At 55.6% G+C, this 18070-nt stretch overlaps 1 protein-coding gene across 3 annotated transcripts; it reads left to right on the forward strand.

Annotated features, from left to right (window-relative positions):
• SIDT2 (SID1 transmembrane family, member 2) lies at positions 1-17848 on the forward strand. 3 transcript variants are annotated; one of them, XM_011926830.1, is made up of 27 exons: positions 1-356; positions 2543-2664; positions 2932-3096; positions 3185-3230; positions 3643-3744; positions 3847-3930; positions 4895-4994; positions 5190-5255; positions 6914-7007; positions 7369-7421; positions 7776-7787; positions 8165-8236; positions 8415-8486; positions 9470-9588; positions 9931-10004; positions 10097-10163; positions 10713-10786; positions 10927-11050; positions 11383-11500; positions 12325-12461; positions 12701-12809; positions 13027-13103; positions 13261-13307; positions 13597-13702; positions 14279-14389; positions 16209-16322; positions 16411-17848. In XM_011926830.1, the coding sequence occupies exons 1-27, from the start codon at positions 174-176 to the stop codon at positions 16471-16473; spliced, it is 2511 nt and encodes an 836-aa protein (XP_011782220.1). In that variant the 5' UTR covers positions 1-173; the 3' UTR covers positions 16474-17848. The 3 variants fall into 3 exon arrangements, with proteins under 3 accessions (XP_011782220.1, XP_011782222.1, XP_011782221.1); XM_011926832.1 differs by lacking the exon at positions 7776-7787; XM_011926831.1 differs by lacking the exon at positions 7776-7787 and having other exon boundaries at positions 16209-17848.
• Positions 17849-18070: the final 222 nt, after the last annotated feature.

Below are 18070 nucleotides of genomic sequence, written 5' to 3' on the forward strand. Positions count from 1 at the left end.
CTCTCCACGGCTCTTGGGAGGGGACATTTCCTAATCTCAGGCCAGGGTTAAAGTTCTGGTCCTGGTGAGATGCTGGAAGCTGCGGCCGCAGCCGCAACCCGTCCCGGAGGTGTCCTGTCGCCTGTCGCCTTCGCCGCCTCCACCACCGCTGCCACTGCCGCCCTGCCGGGGCCATGTTCGCTCTGGGCTTGCCCTTCTTGGTGTTCTTGGTGGCCTCGGTCGACAGCTATCTGGGGGTTCTGGGGCCCAAGAACGTCTCGCAGAAAGACGCCGAGTTTGAGCGCACCTACGTGGACGAGGTCAACAGCGAGCTGGTCAACATCTACACCTTCAACCATACTGTGACCCGCAACCGGGTGAGGGCTGGGGGCTGGGGGGCCAGAGGCGAGTGGGGGAGCCGACGAGGGCTAGGAGATTGTGTCGCCCCGCTACTCTTGGGAGGCCCCAAGAACGAGCCGCCCTGCTGGGTTCCCAGTTCCCAGAACCACACTGGAGCCTCTTGACCAGTCCTCCTTCCTTTGCCACCAGTGTTTCTCTGAAGCTCCAGCTGGGCAGTTTTTGAAGTTGGCTCATTCCCATCTTCTCTTCCACCCCCATTCTTCCATCACTTGTGGTCTGAGCACACATGGTTTGCTCTGTGGGGTCTGGGTGGGAGAGGAAACAGGCTTATTACTGGGCTTACCCAGAAAACCTCAAGGGAATGAGACTGGCCCAGACCTGAAAAGCTCTGTGCAGGCAAATTACATCTGAAACTCCACAGGGAGATGAATGCAGGGCTTCCCAGCCCTCTTCCTGCCTGGTAGAGCCAGCTGGCCTTGTAAATTGAGGGTGACAGAGCTTTTATAAGGCCAACTGTAAGTTGGGTGGGAAGAGAAGGGGAATTTGTCCACTGTGAAAAATCCACTTCACCTTGACTTTTCTTTGGTTTCTTCCCTAGCTGTGAGTCCCTGAGTTGAAATAGACACAGCTAGTGTGGGAAGTCTAGGCCCCAGACAGAGCTGAGATTGGGAGAATTCTTGCAACCTGGCTGTGTGGTCTTGTGCCCAGGTCTGTTGCTCTCTTGAGAATGGGGAATCTGATTTTTTTTCACAACAGGGAGTGGTTTGATTTCTATGGCAGGCCAGGATGTGCCCCCAGTGCGTGATTCTCTGAAGTTTGATCTCTTTCTGCTTAGAGTCCTTTCTTCCTTTTTTCCCATATCTAAAGGCACTGGAGAGCAGTGGTTTTTACTCTCTTGGGAAATGCTGCCCTAGGGCTTGGGTTTCAGCAGCCCAAAAACAAGCATTCCAAGATGGATTTAGTTTTATTTTTCCTTTAAGCTCCCATTGTTTATATATGTTCCTTCATAGCTCCAAGGGTGAAGATCGCTTTATCTTTTTTGGTTTTATTTTTATTTTTGAGAGCAGTCTCATTCTGTTGCCCAGGCTGAAGTGCAGTGATGTGATCTTAGCTCACTGCAACCTCCACCTTCTGGGTTTAAGTGATTCTCCTGCCTCAGCCTCCCAAGTAGTTGAGATTACAGGCGCCTGCCACCACACCCAGCTAATTTTTATATTTTTAATAGAGATGGGGCTTCACCATGTTGGCCAGGCTGGTCTCGAACTCCTGACCTCAGGTGATCCTCCTGCCTGGGCCTCCCAAAGTGCTACAGGCGTGAGCCACCACACCTGGCTGTCATCTTATAGAGGGAGAAGTTGAGGCTTAGAGAAGTAAAGTGATTTCTCCACAGCCCTGTCCCTTGGTGGGAGCTAAGGATACAACATGGCCTTCAATACCTACCCCTCCTCTGGGCTCTGGCCCCAGGTTAGTTGTTAACTAGAGCTTCCTGCTGGCTTCCTGGCTCACAAGGAAGGTTGAGGAGCACTTCTTGCTCTCCTGTGTCTTCATGTGTGTGTCGGGGTGTGTACACGTGTGTGTGCGGGCCTGTGCATCCTATGCACATGGATAGAAACGGGGTGTCCTGGAGACTCCCAAGGCCTCCACTGTGTTTCCTGGCAGAGGGCGCGCTAACCCTGCAGTTGCTTGGGTCCTGCTGCCCAGCACATGTCTGCTGGCCAGGAGCCGTGCTCAGCACAGGTCTTTCCTGGTTTCTTCCCCAGCTGTGAGTCCCTGAGTTGAAATAGACACAGCTAGTGTGGGAAGTCTAGGCCCCAGACAGAGCTGAGATTGGGAGAATTCTTGCAACCTGGCTGTGTGGTCTTGTGCCCAGGTCTGTTGCTCTCTTGAGAATGGGGAATCTGATTTTTTTTCACAACAGGGAGTGGTTTGATTTCTATGGCAGGCCAGGATGTGCCCCCAGTGCGTGATTCTCTGAAGTTTGATCTCTTTCTGCTTAGAGTCCTTTCTTCCTTTTTCATATCTAAAGGCACTTCCTGGAGTCTGGGGTTGTTCTGGCAGAAGAAAGGGCAGAGATGACCCCCTGGCCTGACCAAGATGAAGAAAGACCAAAGTGGCGGGCATGATGGAGGGCAGGGCTCATAGTCTCTGGAGCCACGTGTCCCTGGTGGCAGAGGCTAGAGAGGCATTTCCATGTCATCTGCAGACAGAGGGCGTGCGTGTGTCCGTGAACGTCCTGAACAAGCAGAAGGGGGCGCCTTTGCTGTTTGTGGTCCGCCAAAAGGAGGCTGTGGTGTCCTTCCAGGTGCCCCTAATCCTGCGAGGGATGTGAGTAGGATCTGGGCATCAGGGAATTGGGGTGGCCTCGGCCAGTCCTTGCCTGGAGTCTCAACCAGGAGCCCCCCATTTCTCCTCCCCTTTCCCTGGGCCGGGAGGCTCGTCAACAGCACAAGGGCCGAGTGTGCCAGCTGGGAGCTTGTGCACCTCGCAGTGAGGTGGTGGAGACCAGACCGGGGGAGGTGGGGCCTCGCTCCTCTGGAGGGGCAGGCCAGCTGGGACAGTGCTCACATCCTATCTCTCTGCTTCGGGCCATAGGTTTCAGCGCAAGTACCTCTACCAAAAAGTGGAACGAACCCTGTGTCAGCCCCCCACCAAGAATGAGTCGGAGATTCAGTTCTTCTACGTGGATGTGTCCACCCTGTCACCAGTCAACACCACGTACCAGCTCCGGGTCAGCCGCATGGACGATTTTGTGCTCAGGTCTGCAGGGTAGAGCAAAGGGACCACGGGGGCTAGTTCTTCCCCAGGCTCTAGGAGTGACTATTGGGGGATCTTCTCTGCCCTGCAGGACCGGGGAGCAGTTCAGCTTCAATACTACAGCAGCACAGCCCCAGGTATCAGCTCCCTGTTGATTGCTCCAGAGGAGAAATGGGGGAGCTTGAATATGAGAATGGGAGTGGTCAGCAGTCTTTGCTTGGACTTTTGAATTGGCTGTTTTCTCCATGGAGGGCTGTCTGGAAACAGGAGCTCTGGCCCTGACATGGGGAGGGGACAGACAGCATGGGACTGTGCAGAGTCATGGAGTCTGGTTGCCTCTCCAGCATCCCACTGAGTGCCCTGCTGAGGTTGAAGGGAGTGGTATACAGAGAAAGGGGCTGCTATGGTCAAGGCCTGTCTCCCCAGAGAGCCTGCTGCCCATCCCTCAGAGGATTCTGGGTCCCCACTTATAGGGGACTGTTCCCTTCTAGAGGGGCCAAGAGAGCATCCTCATGAGATGGGGCTCACCCCTCCTTCCTGCACCCTCAGTACTTCAAGTATGAGTTCCCTGAAGGCGTGGACTCGGTAATTGTCAAGGTGACCTCCAACAAGGCCTTCCCCTGCTCAGTCATCTCCATCCAGGATGTGCTGGTGAGTTGCCTGCCCTTTTGCTCTTCCCTAGCAGGCAGCAGGGCTGCTAAAGAGAGGGGCAGGCCAGGTTCCCATCCATCTGCCTCTCCCGCCCCTCTGCAGTGTCCTGTCTATGACCTGGACAACAACGTAGCCTTCATCGGAATGTACCAGACGATGACCAAGAAGGCGGCCATCACAGTACAGGTAGGAAATGCATGTGGCCACATGGGAAGTGTGGCTGGGCGATAAGCTGTGTAACTTTCCAAACTTGAGCTCTTCTTCCTCTGCCCACTCCTATCCTACACAAGACTGAGTCTTCGGCTTTCCAGTCCCTGTGACTTTGAGTCCCCTGATATATATGAGAGTTGAACCATAATCCCAGTTGCTCTTACAGATGGGCAAGAGTAGAGAACCCCCTTCTGGCTGTCATACCTACTTCATTCATTGTAATGATAAGAGGGCCGAGCGCGGTGGCTCATTCCTGTAATCCCAGCACTTTGGGAGGCCGAGGTGGGCGGATCACCGGAGTTCAAGACCAGCTGGGCTAACAGGCTGAAACCCCATCTCTACTAAAAATACAAAAATTAGCCGGGCATGGTGGTGCATACCTGTAATCCCAGCTACTCGGGAGGCTGAGTCAGGAGAATCACTTGGACCTGGGAAACGGAGATTGCAATGAGCCGAGATCACATCACTGCACTCCAGCCTGGGCAAAAAGAGTGAAACCCTGTCTCGAGAAAAAAAAAGGTCAGGTGCGGTGTCTTACACCTGTAATCCCAGCACTTTGGGAGGCTGAGGTGGGCAGATCACCTGAGATCAGGTGGTGAAGACCAGCCTGGCCAACGTGGTAAAACCACATCTCTACTAAAAATAACAAAAATTAGCCGGGCGTGGTAGCGGACACCTGTAATCCCAGCTACTTGGGAGGCTGAGGTAGGAGAATCGCTTGAACCCGGGAGGCGGAGGTTGCAGTGAGCTGAGATCACACCACTGCACTCCAGCCTGGGCAACAGGAGGGAAACGCCGTCTCCAAAAAAAAAAAAAAAGAATCTTTGTGAGGATTAAGTAAAATAATACCTATGAAGAGTTTAGCATAATGTCTGGCCCCAGAATAAGTATTCCGAAAAGAATGATGGTGATGATGATATTTATCATCGTCGTCCTGCAGCGCAAAGACTTCCCCAGCAACAGCTTTTATGTGGTGGTGGTGGTGAAGACCGAAGACCAAGCGTGCGGGGGCTCCCTGCCTTTCTACCCCTTCGTAGAAGGTACATTTTGTGCCCTGGGCCTGGCGAGGGGTGGGGAAGGCTTGGTCACTTTCTGGGAGCCAGAAGAGCCTGTGTGGCTGATTGGTGGACCTGATAGGACATGGGTTTTTGGCTCCAGTCTCTCAAAGGCCTGGTCCCACTGACTCTAGCCAAGCTCCAGGCAACCAATTTGCTGCTTTGACATTTTACTTCCAGATGAACCGGTCGATCAAGGGCACCGCCAGAAAACCCTGTCAGTGCTGGTGTCTCAAGCAGTCACATGTGAGTGCGGGTGGCTGAGTGGGGATGGACAAGCCTCTCTGGCTCCTCCTTTCAGACCTGGGATATAGGGTGTGCCCTGAAGTGGGTGATGAGGATGCAGATATGCTGGTGGGTTAGGAACGGGGAGTGCTCTTCGCAGGCTTCTAGATGGGGAGGGCCGGGAAGTGAGTTCCAGTGTGATGTGGTACAGAGAGTTCATGACTAAAGATGGAGGAACTGAGGTCCAGTTCACTTTCTGCCACTTATCAGCAGTGTTACCTAATTGTAAGAAAGAGCTTTAATTTTGCTTTATTAGCATAATCTTATTTATTCTGAAGGATGTTTCTTAATCTCATATTCAGAAACATATCCTAATTTGTCACTGCTATAAGATTGAATCTCAGTTTCCCTGTCTCTGTAAAAAAGGGAGTAAAATTTGCCCAGTTAATCTCACTAAGTTATGAGGGCCAGCACAAAATTAGCAGACAAAATTAGCAGGAAAGTACCAGGCCCCTCCTCAGTGCTCAATAAATATTTACTGAATATTTACTGAATGATTACATGGGGCCCTAAGGGACTGTAATAGGAGGGGAAAGAAGGTGCCTTTCTTTCTTTTTTTGGACTCTTGCTCTGTCACCCAGGCTGGAGTTCAGTGGCAAGATCTCGACTCACTGCAACCTCCGCCTTCTGGGTTCAAGTGGTTCTCAGCTCCTGAGTTGCTGGGACTACAGGCACCTGCCACCATGCCCAGCTAATTTTTGTATTTTTAGTAGAGACAGGGTTTCACCATGTTGGCCAGGCTGGTCTTGAACTCTTGACCTCAGGTGATCCACCCGCCTTGGCCTCCCAAAGTGCGGGGATTATAGGCGTGAGCCACTGTGCCCAGCCAGAGGGTGCCTCTCTTATATGGATTATTTATTCAGCAAATATTTATTGAGCATCTCCTATATGCCAGGTGGTATGCTAAGGCAGCAGTCCACGGGGGGTGGGGGGGGTGGCGGGGTCCTTTCTAGAGGAACAGGAGGCAGTTAAGAGCTGTGGTGAGCAAAGGACAGGTCACTGTGGAAATACAGGATAGAGAAGGCTTCCTAGAGGACACAGTCCCTGAGCTGTGGTTTAAGGGTTAAGTCAAGGTGGAGTTTTTGAGAGGCCAGGCGCAGTGGCTCATGCCTATAATCCCAGCACTTTGGGAGGCTGAGGCAGGGAAATTGCTTGAAGCCAGGAATTCAAGACCAGCCTGAGCAACATAGCAAGATCCCATCTCTATGAAAAATTAAAAAATGAGCCAGGTATGGTGGCATACATCTATAGTCCCAGCTACTGAGGAGGCTGAGGTGGAAGGATGGAGCCTAGGAGTTGGAGGCTGCATGACCTGTGATCATGCCACTGCACTCCAGCATGGGTAACAGAGTAAGACTCCAACTCTTAAAAACAAAAAAGGAGAAGTAGAAGAGAAAGTTCTAGCACAGGGAGCAACATGAGCAAAAATAGGAGTGTGTCAGAGTTTGGTGTATTAGGGGAACTGCTAGTTGTTCATACTGGCTGGGCAGGGCCTTACATTCGAGGGGAGAGGGGTGAGAGATTGGGCTGGGCAGAGGAGGACATGAAGGCCTTCGGGTGCCATGATGGGAGGTGGTGGAAGGTTTTGACCCGTCCACTTTCCTGTTTCCTCCTGGAAGCTGAAGCCTACGTCAGTGGGATGCTCTTTTGCCTGGGTATATTTCTCTCCTTTTACCTGCTGACCGTCCTCCTGGCCTGCTGGGAGAACTGGAGGTAAAGGGGAACTGCTGGGCCCTCCCCTGGTCTGGGTGAGTTGGGCAGGTGTGTGAGGGAGATCGCCTGGCAGGATCTGAGCCAGCCTAGGGTAATCTACACCATCCATAGCAGATGATGGTGGGACTGTTAGAGTCTGTGGCCCGTGACCCTCTCTAGAAATCATCCCCTCCCCTCAGCCTTCTTCCCAAGCAGGGAGACCCCATATTGCTCCCCAGCCTGTGAGGAACCCTGGGACCAAGGGTGGAGGATAGGGTCATAGGGATGAGAGTGGAGTGGAGAGGTAGAAGGAAAGCCAGCCCCATACAGAGGGATCCTTGTCCTGTCCCATCTGGGTGGCCTTTGGATTCTGTCCATGCAGGCAGAAGAAGAAGACCCTGCTGGTGGCCATTGACCGAGCCTGCCCAGAAAGCGGTACCTCCAGGGGGCCTGGGTGGGGCGGGCACAGTGTGCTTTGTGTTTTGGGGGGTAGTGGTAGATGGTTCCCTAAGGGGTTGAAGGAGGAAGAGCTGGGGGCTTCCGGATGTTCAGATTGGGGTAACATTCCACAGATGGGAATGAGGCTGGGATATGATGTCCATGCATCCCTAACATGCAGACCTCAGAGGCCAAGGCCATTGCTTGGTTTATTCCCTGTCTAGCCATGGTGTCTGCCTGCCTTGGGCAGTGCGGCCCACTGTCTCTGGGATTATTAACCTTTCCTTCTCTCTCTCTTCCACCCCTCCCTCTCTTTCTGTCCTCCCTCCTGCGTGGGACCTTCTCTCTTAGCTTCTCTCCTTGGTAAGCTCCAAGTGCTGTGGGCAGAGGAGCTGGAGTCCAGAGTCGGGGAGGGAGGGTGGAGTAGAGGGCTGTCTGGAGGGCATGTGGGCGGGCCAGATGTTTTCTTTGTTGCTGGTAACTTAGATGTGCCCATTCTTGAACTTTCTCTCTCTTTAGGGACAACAAAGGGTGGTGCTGTTTCCATGGGAGAGGCAGGCAGGGGGCTGGGGCGGGTGGTGGTGGCAGCAGTGGGGCGTGTTTGCCTGGATAGGTGCTGCTTCTCAGCTGCTGGCATGGCCTCCTTGTGGCTGTCTTCTCTGGATCTTTCTTTGTTGTTCTTCCTGGCTCTAGGCCTCTCTCTCCATCCAGCGCTAATGAACCTTGACTTCTCATTGCAGGTCACCCTCGAGTCCTGGCTGATTCTTTTCCTGGCAGTTCCCCTTATGAGGGTTACAACTATGGCTCCTTTGGTACGTGTCAAAGCCAGCGCCGTGCTTGCCGGGGACACAACCTGGTCTCCTTAGGCCACCACCTCTGAGGCAGTAGAGTGGGAGCCACCTCCTCCGGCCCCCACAGCCTCTGCAGGTGCTCAGAGCCCCTTTCCCTGCGACCTCTCCTTCCTGCCTCACCATTGATCCTTCCTCGCAGAGAATGTTTCTGGATCTACCGATGGTCTGGTTGACAGCGCTAGTGCTGGGGACCTCTCTTATGGTTACCAGGGTGAGTGGGCCAGGCTGGGAGGGGCTGTGTGGTGCAGGCCGGTGTTGGCTGGGTGAAATGTCATGGTGGGCGGTTGCCTCTTCTGCCAGATGCTGGAACCCAGGAAAGGCCTGCTGTTTTCCTAACCCCTCTCTTCCCTCATCCCCTCCTCTTTGGCCCCAGTTCCCTGGTAACTTTCCCTTTCCTTTGAAGGGCACGACCAGTTCAAGCGGCGCCTCCCCTCTGGCCAGATGCGGCAGCTGTGCATTGCCATGGGTAGACGTGGGGAGGGGTAGGGCTGTTTTGCCAATCGGTGCCTGCCGGCTCTGGTTGACTGCCGGCTCTGGGGCCAGAAAGATTCTATGTGCATGGCTTCCCCGTGTAATTCCAGTAATCGCCCGCTCTTGTGTCTTCTGAGACAGCAGCAGGACACAGGCTCCTTTGGCTGGGGGGCTGGTGCCTCTGCTCCCTCCACGCCGGACGTTCTAGTTTATCGTCTGTGTTGCCAACGCCCTCACTCCCTGGCCTGCTAGGGGAGGGCTCACAGGCATGGGGGTCACATTCTGGCCTCTGAATAAAGGAGAGATGCTCTTTCTGTACCCCAGGCCCACTGGGTCTTTAATCCAGTGGCAACCAAGCCAGTGTCTTCTCAGAACCCACAGGGCTGGGCGCCATTTAATCAGCATGACTTGCCGAGTTCAATCCTGTTGTTTGTGTCTGCTGCCTGGATCTGCTCAGTGTCCTGGCCTGGGAAGCCCTAGCCCATGAGGGGTGCCAGGAACACAGCAAAGCTAGAGTGGCTCCTGTGTGGTGGCCTCTTCTACAGTCTACCATCCTCCCCCAGGACTTAGGAGCACCTGATGTCTCCACCCTAGCTCTGAGCCCCAGCCCACAATTTGCCTCTTCCCTACTGCCTAATAATTGTTATAATTGCCTCAGATGGGCGAGGGCCACTGTGAGTTTTGTGCCCACCGGTGCAACCCCTCCCTCCCTGCCCTTTCCAGGCCGCTCCTTTGAACCTGTGGGTACTCGGCCCCGAGTGGACTCCATGAGCTCTGTGGAGGAGGATGACTATGACACATTGACCGACATCGATTCCGACAAGAATGTCATTCGCACCAAGGTCTGACCCATGGGCCTGGCCTGGTCAGGCGTTTCCCAAGAAAGGGACATTCTGTGTTCCTGCCCCAGCATGTTCCTACTGACGTGGCATTTACGGAAGCAGAAGGAAGGGGCTCAGCTGGGGCAGGACAGATGCGGGGGAAACTAACTTGAGCTCCATCCCCTTCCGGCCTGATTGACCAAACCCTCTTGGTCTAAGTGGCCGCAGCAGTGGGATGGCCTTGAACCCTGCCCACCTGAATTCGGCCCTGTCTGAGGGAGGCCCCTCTTGTCCACCTCTAACCTGGGGGAGGGGGCTTCTCCCCAGTAGCAGCAAGTGGGGCTGATTCCAGCTTCTCCCCAGCAATACCTCTACGTGGCCGACCTGGCACGGAAGGACAAGCGTGTTCTGCGGAAAAAGTACCAGATCTACTTCTGGTGAGCGGGCCGAGCGGCTGGGGCTCTGCCATGGGTGGGTGTGTGACGGCCTTGGGTGCCACCTGCCTCACTGCCGCCCTCCCACTCTGCAGGAACATCGCCACCATTGCTGTCTTCTACGCCCTTCCTGTGGTGCAGCTGGTGATCACCTACCAGACGGTGAGAGGGCAGGGCAGGTTCACCTTTCCCACAGCCTGGGACATGGCCCCAAAGTTCAGAGCCTCCCAGCCTGGGGCCCTGGTCTTCCATCGCAGGACCTGGGTTCAGATCCCAGCTCTGCCTTCCCAGCTGAGCGACCCAGGGCAAATCACATAACACCCCAACCCTGAGTGTCAGTTTCTTCATCTGCAAAATAGGGGCAGCCCGCACTAAAGACAGCCCCTCCCTGGTTTGTTGTGCGGATTACGAAACCAAAGTCCTGGGACTTTGTAAGCATCCGTTTCCCTTCCCTTGTCTCTGTCCCATGGGGCAAGAACTTCCATCACAGTCATGCCTTAGGGTTTTCAGCCACGCCTAATGAGGGGGGGCAGTGACCGTGCTGCTTGGCGTCCGTGTTCTCAGAAGGAGTACATGCCTGGGGTGCTGTGTGTTCCCACCTGCTAGCTGTGGTGGCACTTGTTCTTTTTTGCCAAAGGGGCCCGGGTGGCGGGGTGTGGGCTGAGTTGGGCATGATGACAGACCCACTCCCTGTCCCTGCCCCTGCTACAGGTGGTGAATGTCACAGGGAATCAGGACATCTGCTACTACAACTTCCTCTGCGCCCACCCACTGGGCAACCTCAGGTGGGGGTCATGCTGGGAGGCCCCTGGTCCAGGCCAAGGGTGAAACGGGGCAGGGGCTGGGGCTTTGCAACGCCCACCTGGGCTAGGGAAGAGGCCTGGGTGTGAGGCCCAAGCAGTCCACCTTGTGTCGCCCCTTCTAGCGCCTTCAACAACATCCTCAGCAACCTGGGGTACATCCTGCTGGGGCTGCTTTTCCTGCTCATCATCCTACAGCGGGAGATCAACCACAACCGGGCCCTGCTGCGCAACGACCTCTATGCCCTGGTGAGGGAGCACCTGCCTGCCTGCCGCAGCCTCAGCTCCTGCACAGACCCCAAGCCTTGGCTCCAGGATGCCTTTTCTGGCAGGCCTGGCCCTGCCTTCCCCCGCTCTCTCCTCCCCAGCCCTGTCTGGCCCACCCTATCCAGCCCAGCCTGCCCCACCCTGCCCTACCCTCCCTTGCCCAGCCTTCCCAGGCCAGCCTACCCCTGCACACCCACACTCAACACACACCTCACCCCTTTTCCTCTTCCACTCCTCTTAGGGTCCCTCTTTTGGGTCCCTTCTTCTCTTCCTGCCTCAATTCCTCCCTCCCTTCCCTTCTCTCTCCCCAACAGGAATGTGGGATCCCCAAACACTTTGGGCTGTTCTACGCCATGGGCACAGCCCTGATGATGGAGGGGCTGCTCAGTGCTTGCTATCACGTGTGCCCCAACTATACCAATTTCCAGTTCGGTGAGTGGAGCTGCCTCCTTTTCTGGCTGCACCCGCAGCAGGGACCTGCCTGAGTCCTTCACCATCCCCAGGTCACCCACAGGGGTTGCTAAGACAGCCCTGTAGGAAACTCGGAGGCTGGCATGCCTGGGTGTGCACACAGCCTATGGAACATGGGCACCTAGATGCTCCTTCATTTGTCTGTCAAGCTATTCCTATGTAAAGGCATGTACCGCACTGAAGAAAACAGGATAATTAAGAAGGGGGCCCTGTGCCTAGCACAGTGGCTCACACCTGTAATCCTAGCACTTTGGGAGGCCAAGGCAGGGGCATCGCCTGAGGTCAGGAGTTTGAGATCAGCTTGGCCAACATGGTGAAACCCCATCTCTACTAAAAATGCAAAAATCAGCCGGGTGTGGTAGTGCATGTCTGTAATCCCAGCTACTCGGGGGGCTGAGGCAGGAGAATTGCTTGAGCCCAGGAGGCAGAGGTTGCAGTGAGCTGAGATCCCGCCATTGCACACCAGCCTGGGCAATAGAGTGAGACTCTGTCTCCAAAAAAATAAAAGGGGGTCCCTGATCTCAGGGTGCTCACAGACTAAGACACAGACCAAGTCATCTCTGTCTTCAGGAGATGTTAGACTCTGGGCGACTGCCAGTGGGGTGGCAGTGTGGTGTGGCAGGTACAACTAAGGTACTAAATTTCAAGTGCCACCCCACCACCAGCTCACTCCACGGCCATGGCAAGGCACCAGGGCTCTCTCTTCCTCTGGGATTGTTGGGGCCAGTTCTCTGCTGGGGCTTGGTGGCCATTTCTGCAGCTCCCTTCTGTGTCCCTCATCTTAGACACATCATTCATGTACATGATCGCCGGACTCTGCATGCTGAAGCTCTACCAGAAGCGGCACCCGGACATCAACGCCAGTGCCTACAGTGCCTACGCCTGCCTGGCCATCGTCATCTTCTTCTCTGTGCTAGGCGTGGTGAGGGCCTGACCTGCTCTGCTCAGCCTGTATGATAGGAAAGGTGCACGTGCATTCACACACGTGGTGCATACCCTCCGCCGCCTCCTGCATGAGAGATTCCTGCTCCTCTCCTGAGATGCCTTCCTGGGCCCCTCTCTGAGTCCCAGCCTGGCTGAGCAGCGAGCCCTAGGAAGGGTGGGCCATCCAAGCCACTTCCCTCTGCGCCCTCACCGCCACCCTTGGTGGCCTCCCGACAGGTCTTTGGCAAAGGGAACACGGCGTTCTGGATCGTCTTCTCCATCATTCACATCATCGCCACCTTGCTCCTCAGCACGCAGCTCTATTACATGGGCCGTTGGAAACTGGGTGAGGGCACACCTGGGGCAGGGCCTGGGGGAGGGGCCTGGGAGGCCTCAGGAACCCGAACGTACAGGAGTCACTCAGGTTCTGCCTTCTTGGGGGCCCTGGAGGAGTCACTGGGTGAGGAATTAGATCAGGCCTGGGCTCCTCAGCTGGCACATCCCAGGGGTCCGGCAAAGGAGGGTGCCCCGTGCCTGTCAGCGCCACTCCCTTCTCTGTGCAGACTCGGGGATCTTCCGCCGCATCCTCCACGTGCTCTACACAGACTGCATCCGGCAGTGCAGCGGGCCGCTCTACGTGGTACCTGCCTGGCTCCCCTGCCCCATTCTCCACATCTCCTTTCTTCCCTCTGATGGGGGAGTGGGGCTGGGCTGAGGACCTGGGGGAGCTGGCTGGACCTTCTTCCACCACCCTCCCTGCCCCTGCCCTCAGTCCCCGTGTCCCTGCTTCCCTCCAGGACCGCATGGTGCTGCTGGTCATGGGCAACGTCATCAACTGGTCACTGTGAGTACAGTCGGGGGTGGTGGCCTGGCTGGGTGGACAGCTGGGGACTCAGCCAGCCACTGGCTACATCAGGGGCTGAGGACAACTTCCAAATGTTGGGCATAAGACATGAGGGCTAAGAAGAGAGGCCTTGGCCTCTCTTCTCTCTCTTGGCATCTGGGCTTCTGGAATCTTCTGTGGGCCTCGGAATGCAGCCCAACATCATAATAAAACATGGCGGGGCAGGGCAGGAACAGCACTTCCTGGCCTTTGGCCTTCCTGCTTCACCATCCTTCGTCCCTCTTGCCAGGGCTGCCTATGGGCTCATTATGCGCCCCAATGATTTCGCCTCCTACTTGTTGGCCATTGGTATCTGCAACCTGCTCCTTTACTTCGCCTTCTACATCATCATGAAGGTGAGCAGGGCTGGCACTCTCTATCCGATGCTCGGCTTTCTGGGGAGAGAGATGGGCCCGGCAGCACTGAGGGGCAGTGAGAAGTTTTCTGTCCCGTCTTTGCTGGTTGCGGAGGGGAGAGGCTAAAGCCTCTTGCATGGGCCCCTAGGAGCCAACTGCAGCCCAAAGGCCATTTTCTGACCCCCTTCCAAGGACCCTTGAAATGGGTGGCATTTTAGGCTGCCATTGTAAGTGCCCCTTTCCATGCAGAAGGGGCTGAGGGGCGGTAGGGTGTGGGCCTCCCAGGATCAGGTGCTTCCCCAGGAACCATCCTGCCATCCAATCTGATTGGAGCCCCCTGTATAGGGAGCACCTCCAGGCCAGCACACTGTCCCGACACAGGGTTCTGGATGCATGGAGGCTGGGTGGGGTGGACATCGGGGTGGGGGCAGGTTGAGCTCTGTGGTTGTATGGAATGGTATGAATCCAAGGAGCAGTCCTGAAGGCCTGGGAGGCCATGAGGAAAGGGAATCTGGGAAAGGCTGGGTGGGACAGGGGTGAGCCCTCAGACTGCTGTCCCTTCCTGGCCCCTCCCAGCTCCGGAGTGGGGAGAGGATCAAGCTCATCCCCCTGCTCTGCATCGTCTGCACCTCCGTGGTCTGGGGCTTCGCACTCTTCTTCTTCTTCCAGGGACTCAGCACCTGGCAGGTGAGCACTCACCCACAGGCTCCTCACGAGCCCACAGGTGGCCAGTCCTCTTTTCAGACATTGTTTGGGGCTGGGCCTGGTGGTTGATACCTGTAATCCCAGCACTTTGGGAAGCTGAGGCAGGGGGATCGCTTGAGGCGTTCAAGGTCAGCCTGGGCAATATAGTAAGAACCTGTCTCTACAAAAAATGAAAAAAATAAAAATAAAAAAGTTAGCCTGGTGTGGTGGCATTCACCAGTAGTGCAGTAGTCCTAGCTACCCCGGAAGCGGAGGCAGGAAGATAGCCTGCGCAGGAGTTCGAGGCTGCAGTGAGCCGAGATCGCACCACTGTGCTCTAGCCTGGATGATAGACCCCATCTCTAAAAAAAATTTTTACACAAACATCATTTGGGAACACCGTACCATAGGCCAGAACTTTCATAGCGGCTGTCCCAGTTAATCCTCCTAGAATTCCAGCCTGGAGATGGCTCCATTTTACTTACGAGGCAGATGAGGCTCAGAGAGGCCAAGTGACTTCCACAGGACACGTCGCCAGTGAGTGGCAGAGCTGGTGTTTGAAGCCAGCGAGGCTGGGCTCTCTTCTCTGCCTTGCAGGGCACCTACTACTGTCAGGCTTTAATTCTGGGAACAGAACTAAGTCTGACATGGTCTCTGAGGGACTCATAAACTAGACGAAGAGGGCTGGAAGGACTATTGGTGCATGACTCTTAGTGCTGTTTATGATGTGATACATGAAATGAAGGGCACAGGCAAGACGGGGCAGGAGGACAGAGGACTAAGGGGTCTCTCCGAGTTAGGAGTCCAGGAAAGCTTCCTGGAAGAAGTGGGCCTTGTCCTGGGCTATAAAAGTCTTGGGTGAGGGGGGCTGGGTGCAGTGGCTCACGCCTGTAATCCCAGCACTTTGGGAGGCTGAGGTGGGCGGATCACGAGGTCAAGAGATCGAGACCATCCTGGCCTTCATGGTGAAACCCCATCTCTAGTAAAAATACAAAAATTAGCTGGGCGTGATGGTGGGTGCCTGTAGTCCCAGCTACTCGGGAGGCAGAGGCAGGAGAATTGCTTGAACCTGGGAGGTGGAGGTTGCAGTGAGCCGAGATCTCTCCACTGCACTCCAGCCTGGCGACAGAGCGAGACTGTCTCAGAAAAAAAAACAGGTTTGGGCAATGGGGAAGAGCCCCATGGCCCAGACCTGCTCTGACCTTAGTAATGACATGGGGCAGATTCGGAGGTCAGTGAATGCACTCATTTGGGAGCCAAGCCGACTGTGAGGGTGGGGCAGGTCTTGGTTACGTCTGTGGCCTCGGCATGTAGCACAGACAGACACAGCCTGGATGAGCTTATGGGATAGAGCTTATGGGTAGAGCAGGGAAGACCCTGAGTGCCACAGGTTATGGCTCCTGTCCCAGAGCAGGGGTGTGACCTGACAGTAGTGCTTTGGAAAAACCAATGAACCTGCAGAAAAATGAGAGCAGGGGCGGAGTCCAAGGCCGGGAAGTGGGTGAGAAGCCTTCTGCCATCCCTGAGCTGAAGGCCTTCAAGGTTGTTGCAACCCTGGGCTCTTAGATCAAGGGAAGAGAATCAGAAGGAAGGAGGGTAAGAGTGAAAGAAAGGGGAAGAGAAGCCAGTGAACTCAGGGAGAAGTTTGTAACCAAAAGCCATTTCTTAGATCGGGAGGGGGTGGGGGCAAGGGACAGGTCAGAATTGCTGCTGTCCTGCCTGGGGCTGGAGAGAGGGGTGCCCAGGAGCAAGATGGAGGATGGGTCTGGCCCTGGCCCTGGCAGAGCAGGTCCCTCGGCAGTTTGTCTTGTTGCTCCCCAAGAAAACCCCTGCGGAGTCAAGGGAACACAACCGGGACTGCATCCTCCTCGACTTCTTTGACGACCACGACATCTGGCACTTCCTCTCCTCCATCGCCATGTTCGGGTCCTTCCTGGTAAGCGGGCCTCTCGGCCAAGCCGGGTGGGTGTGTGAAGGTAGCAGCTGCCTCCTTCTCTGTGGCTGATCAGGCGTCCACCCCCCAGGTGTTGCTGACACTGGATGACGACCTGGACACCGTGCAGCGGGACAAGATCTATGTCTTCTAGCAGGAGCTGGGCCCTTCGTTTCACCTCAGGGGGCCCTGAGCTCCTTTATGTCACAGACCGGGCTCTCTGTCATGCTGTGGCGATGAGTCCCAGCACCGCTGCCCAGCACTGGATGGCAGCAGGACAGCCAGGTCTAGCCTAGGCTTGGCCTGGGACAGTCATGGGGTGGCATGGAGCCTTGCAGCTGTCCTCTGCCAAGGAGAAGGCCTGCTCCCCTGGAACCCCCAGACGTTGGCCAAATTGCTGCTTTCTTCTCAGTGTTGGGGCCTTCCAAGGGCCCCCGTCCTTTGGCTCTCCATTTGTCCGTCTGCAAGAGGAAGGATGGAAGGAACACCCTCCCCATTTCATGCCTTGCATTTTGCCCATCCTCCTCCCCACAGTGCCCCAGCCTGGGACCTAAGGCCCCTTTTCCTCCCATACTCCCGCTCCAGGGCCTAGTCTGGGGCCTGAATCTCTGTCCTGTATCAGGGCCCCAGTTCTCTTTGGGGCTGTCCCTGGCTGTCATCACTGCCCATTCCAGTCAGCCGGGATGGATGGGGGTATGAGATTTTGGGGGTTGGCCAGCTGGTGCCAGACTTTTGGTGCTAAGGCCTGCCAGGGGCCCGGGGCAGTGAGTACTCTTCCCTCTGACCTGTGCTCAGGGCTGGCTCTTTAGCAATGCGGTCAGCCCAATTTGAGAACAGCCTTCTGATTCAAGAGGCTGAATTCAGAGGTCACCTCCTCATCCCATCAGCTCCCAGACTGATGCCAGCGCCAGGACTGGAGGGAGAAGCACCTCACCCCTTCCCTTCCTTCTTTCCAGGCCCTTAGTCCTGCCAAGCCCCAGCTGGGGGCCTTTCAGTGCCATTGACATTGCCCAAGAATGTCCAGGGGCAAAGGAGGGATGGTACAAAGAGCTCAGCTCGTGCCGCCTCCACAGCTGCGGGCGCCCCAGTGCCTGCCTTAGAAAGGGGCTTCAGGAAGGGAAGTGCCGTTTCCCTCTACGTGCCCAGTGCTAGCCTCGTTCTAGGACCCAGGGCTGGCTTCTGAGTTTCCGTCCAGTCTTCAGCCAAGTTCTGTTAGTCGCGCACACACATGCCTAGGAAACCTTGGAGTTTACACTGAGTTGCCCCAGCTCTGGGCGCCCTGGCCACCCTGGTCCTTGGGGCCCCTTCGTCCCACCTGGTCCGCTCCAGATGCCAAGGATGGGGGAGCTCAGGTGGGGCCTCTGCCTTGGGGATGGGAATGTGTTTTATTCTCCCAAACTTGTTTTTACAGCTCTGCTTGGGCTGGGAGATGAGGTGGGTCTGGATCTTTTCTCAGAGCATTTCCATTCTATGGTTGCATTTCGGTTTCCTATGAATGAGTTTGCATTCAATAAACAACCAGACGCAGTAGCTGGGCCCCTTGTTTGCGCTCCCTCTCTGGGCGGAGCTGTTGAGGATGAGGGGAGAGGCGAAGGGCCTCCATTTCCCCTTTCTTCAAGCCATGGCCCTACTGGGAACTGCAGTTCCTTGATTCTCCCATTTTTCCTGTCTCTCCAGCAACAGCATTAATTCAGTAAACATTTACCGGGGCACTGTGCTGGATAGAGGCTGGTTTCTGAAAAAGCCTTTCC

The sequence above is a fragment of the Colobus angolensis genome, unplaced genomic scaffold, assembly GCF_000951035.1.
Source record: "Colobus angolensis palliatus isolate OR3802 unplaced genomic scaffold, Cang.pa_1.0 Scaffold7, whole genome shotgun sequence".
Lineage (NCBI taxonomy): Eukaryota > Metazoa > Chordata > Mammalia > Primates > Cercopithecidae > Colobus > Colobus angolensis.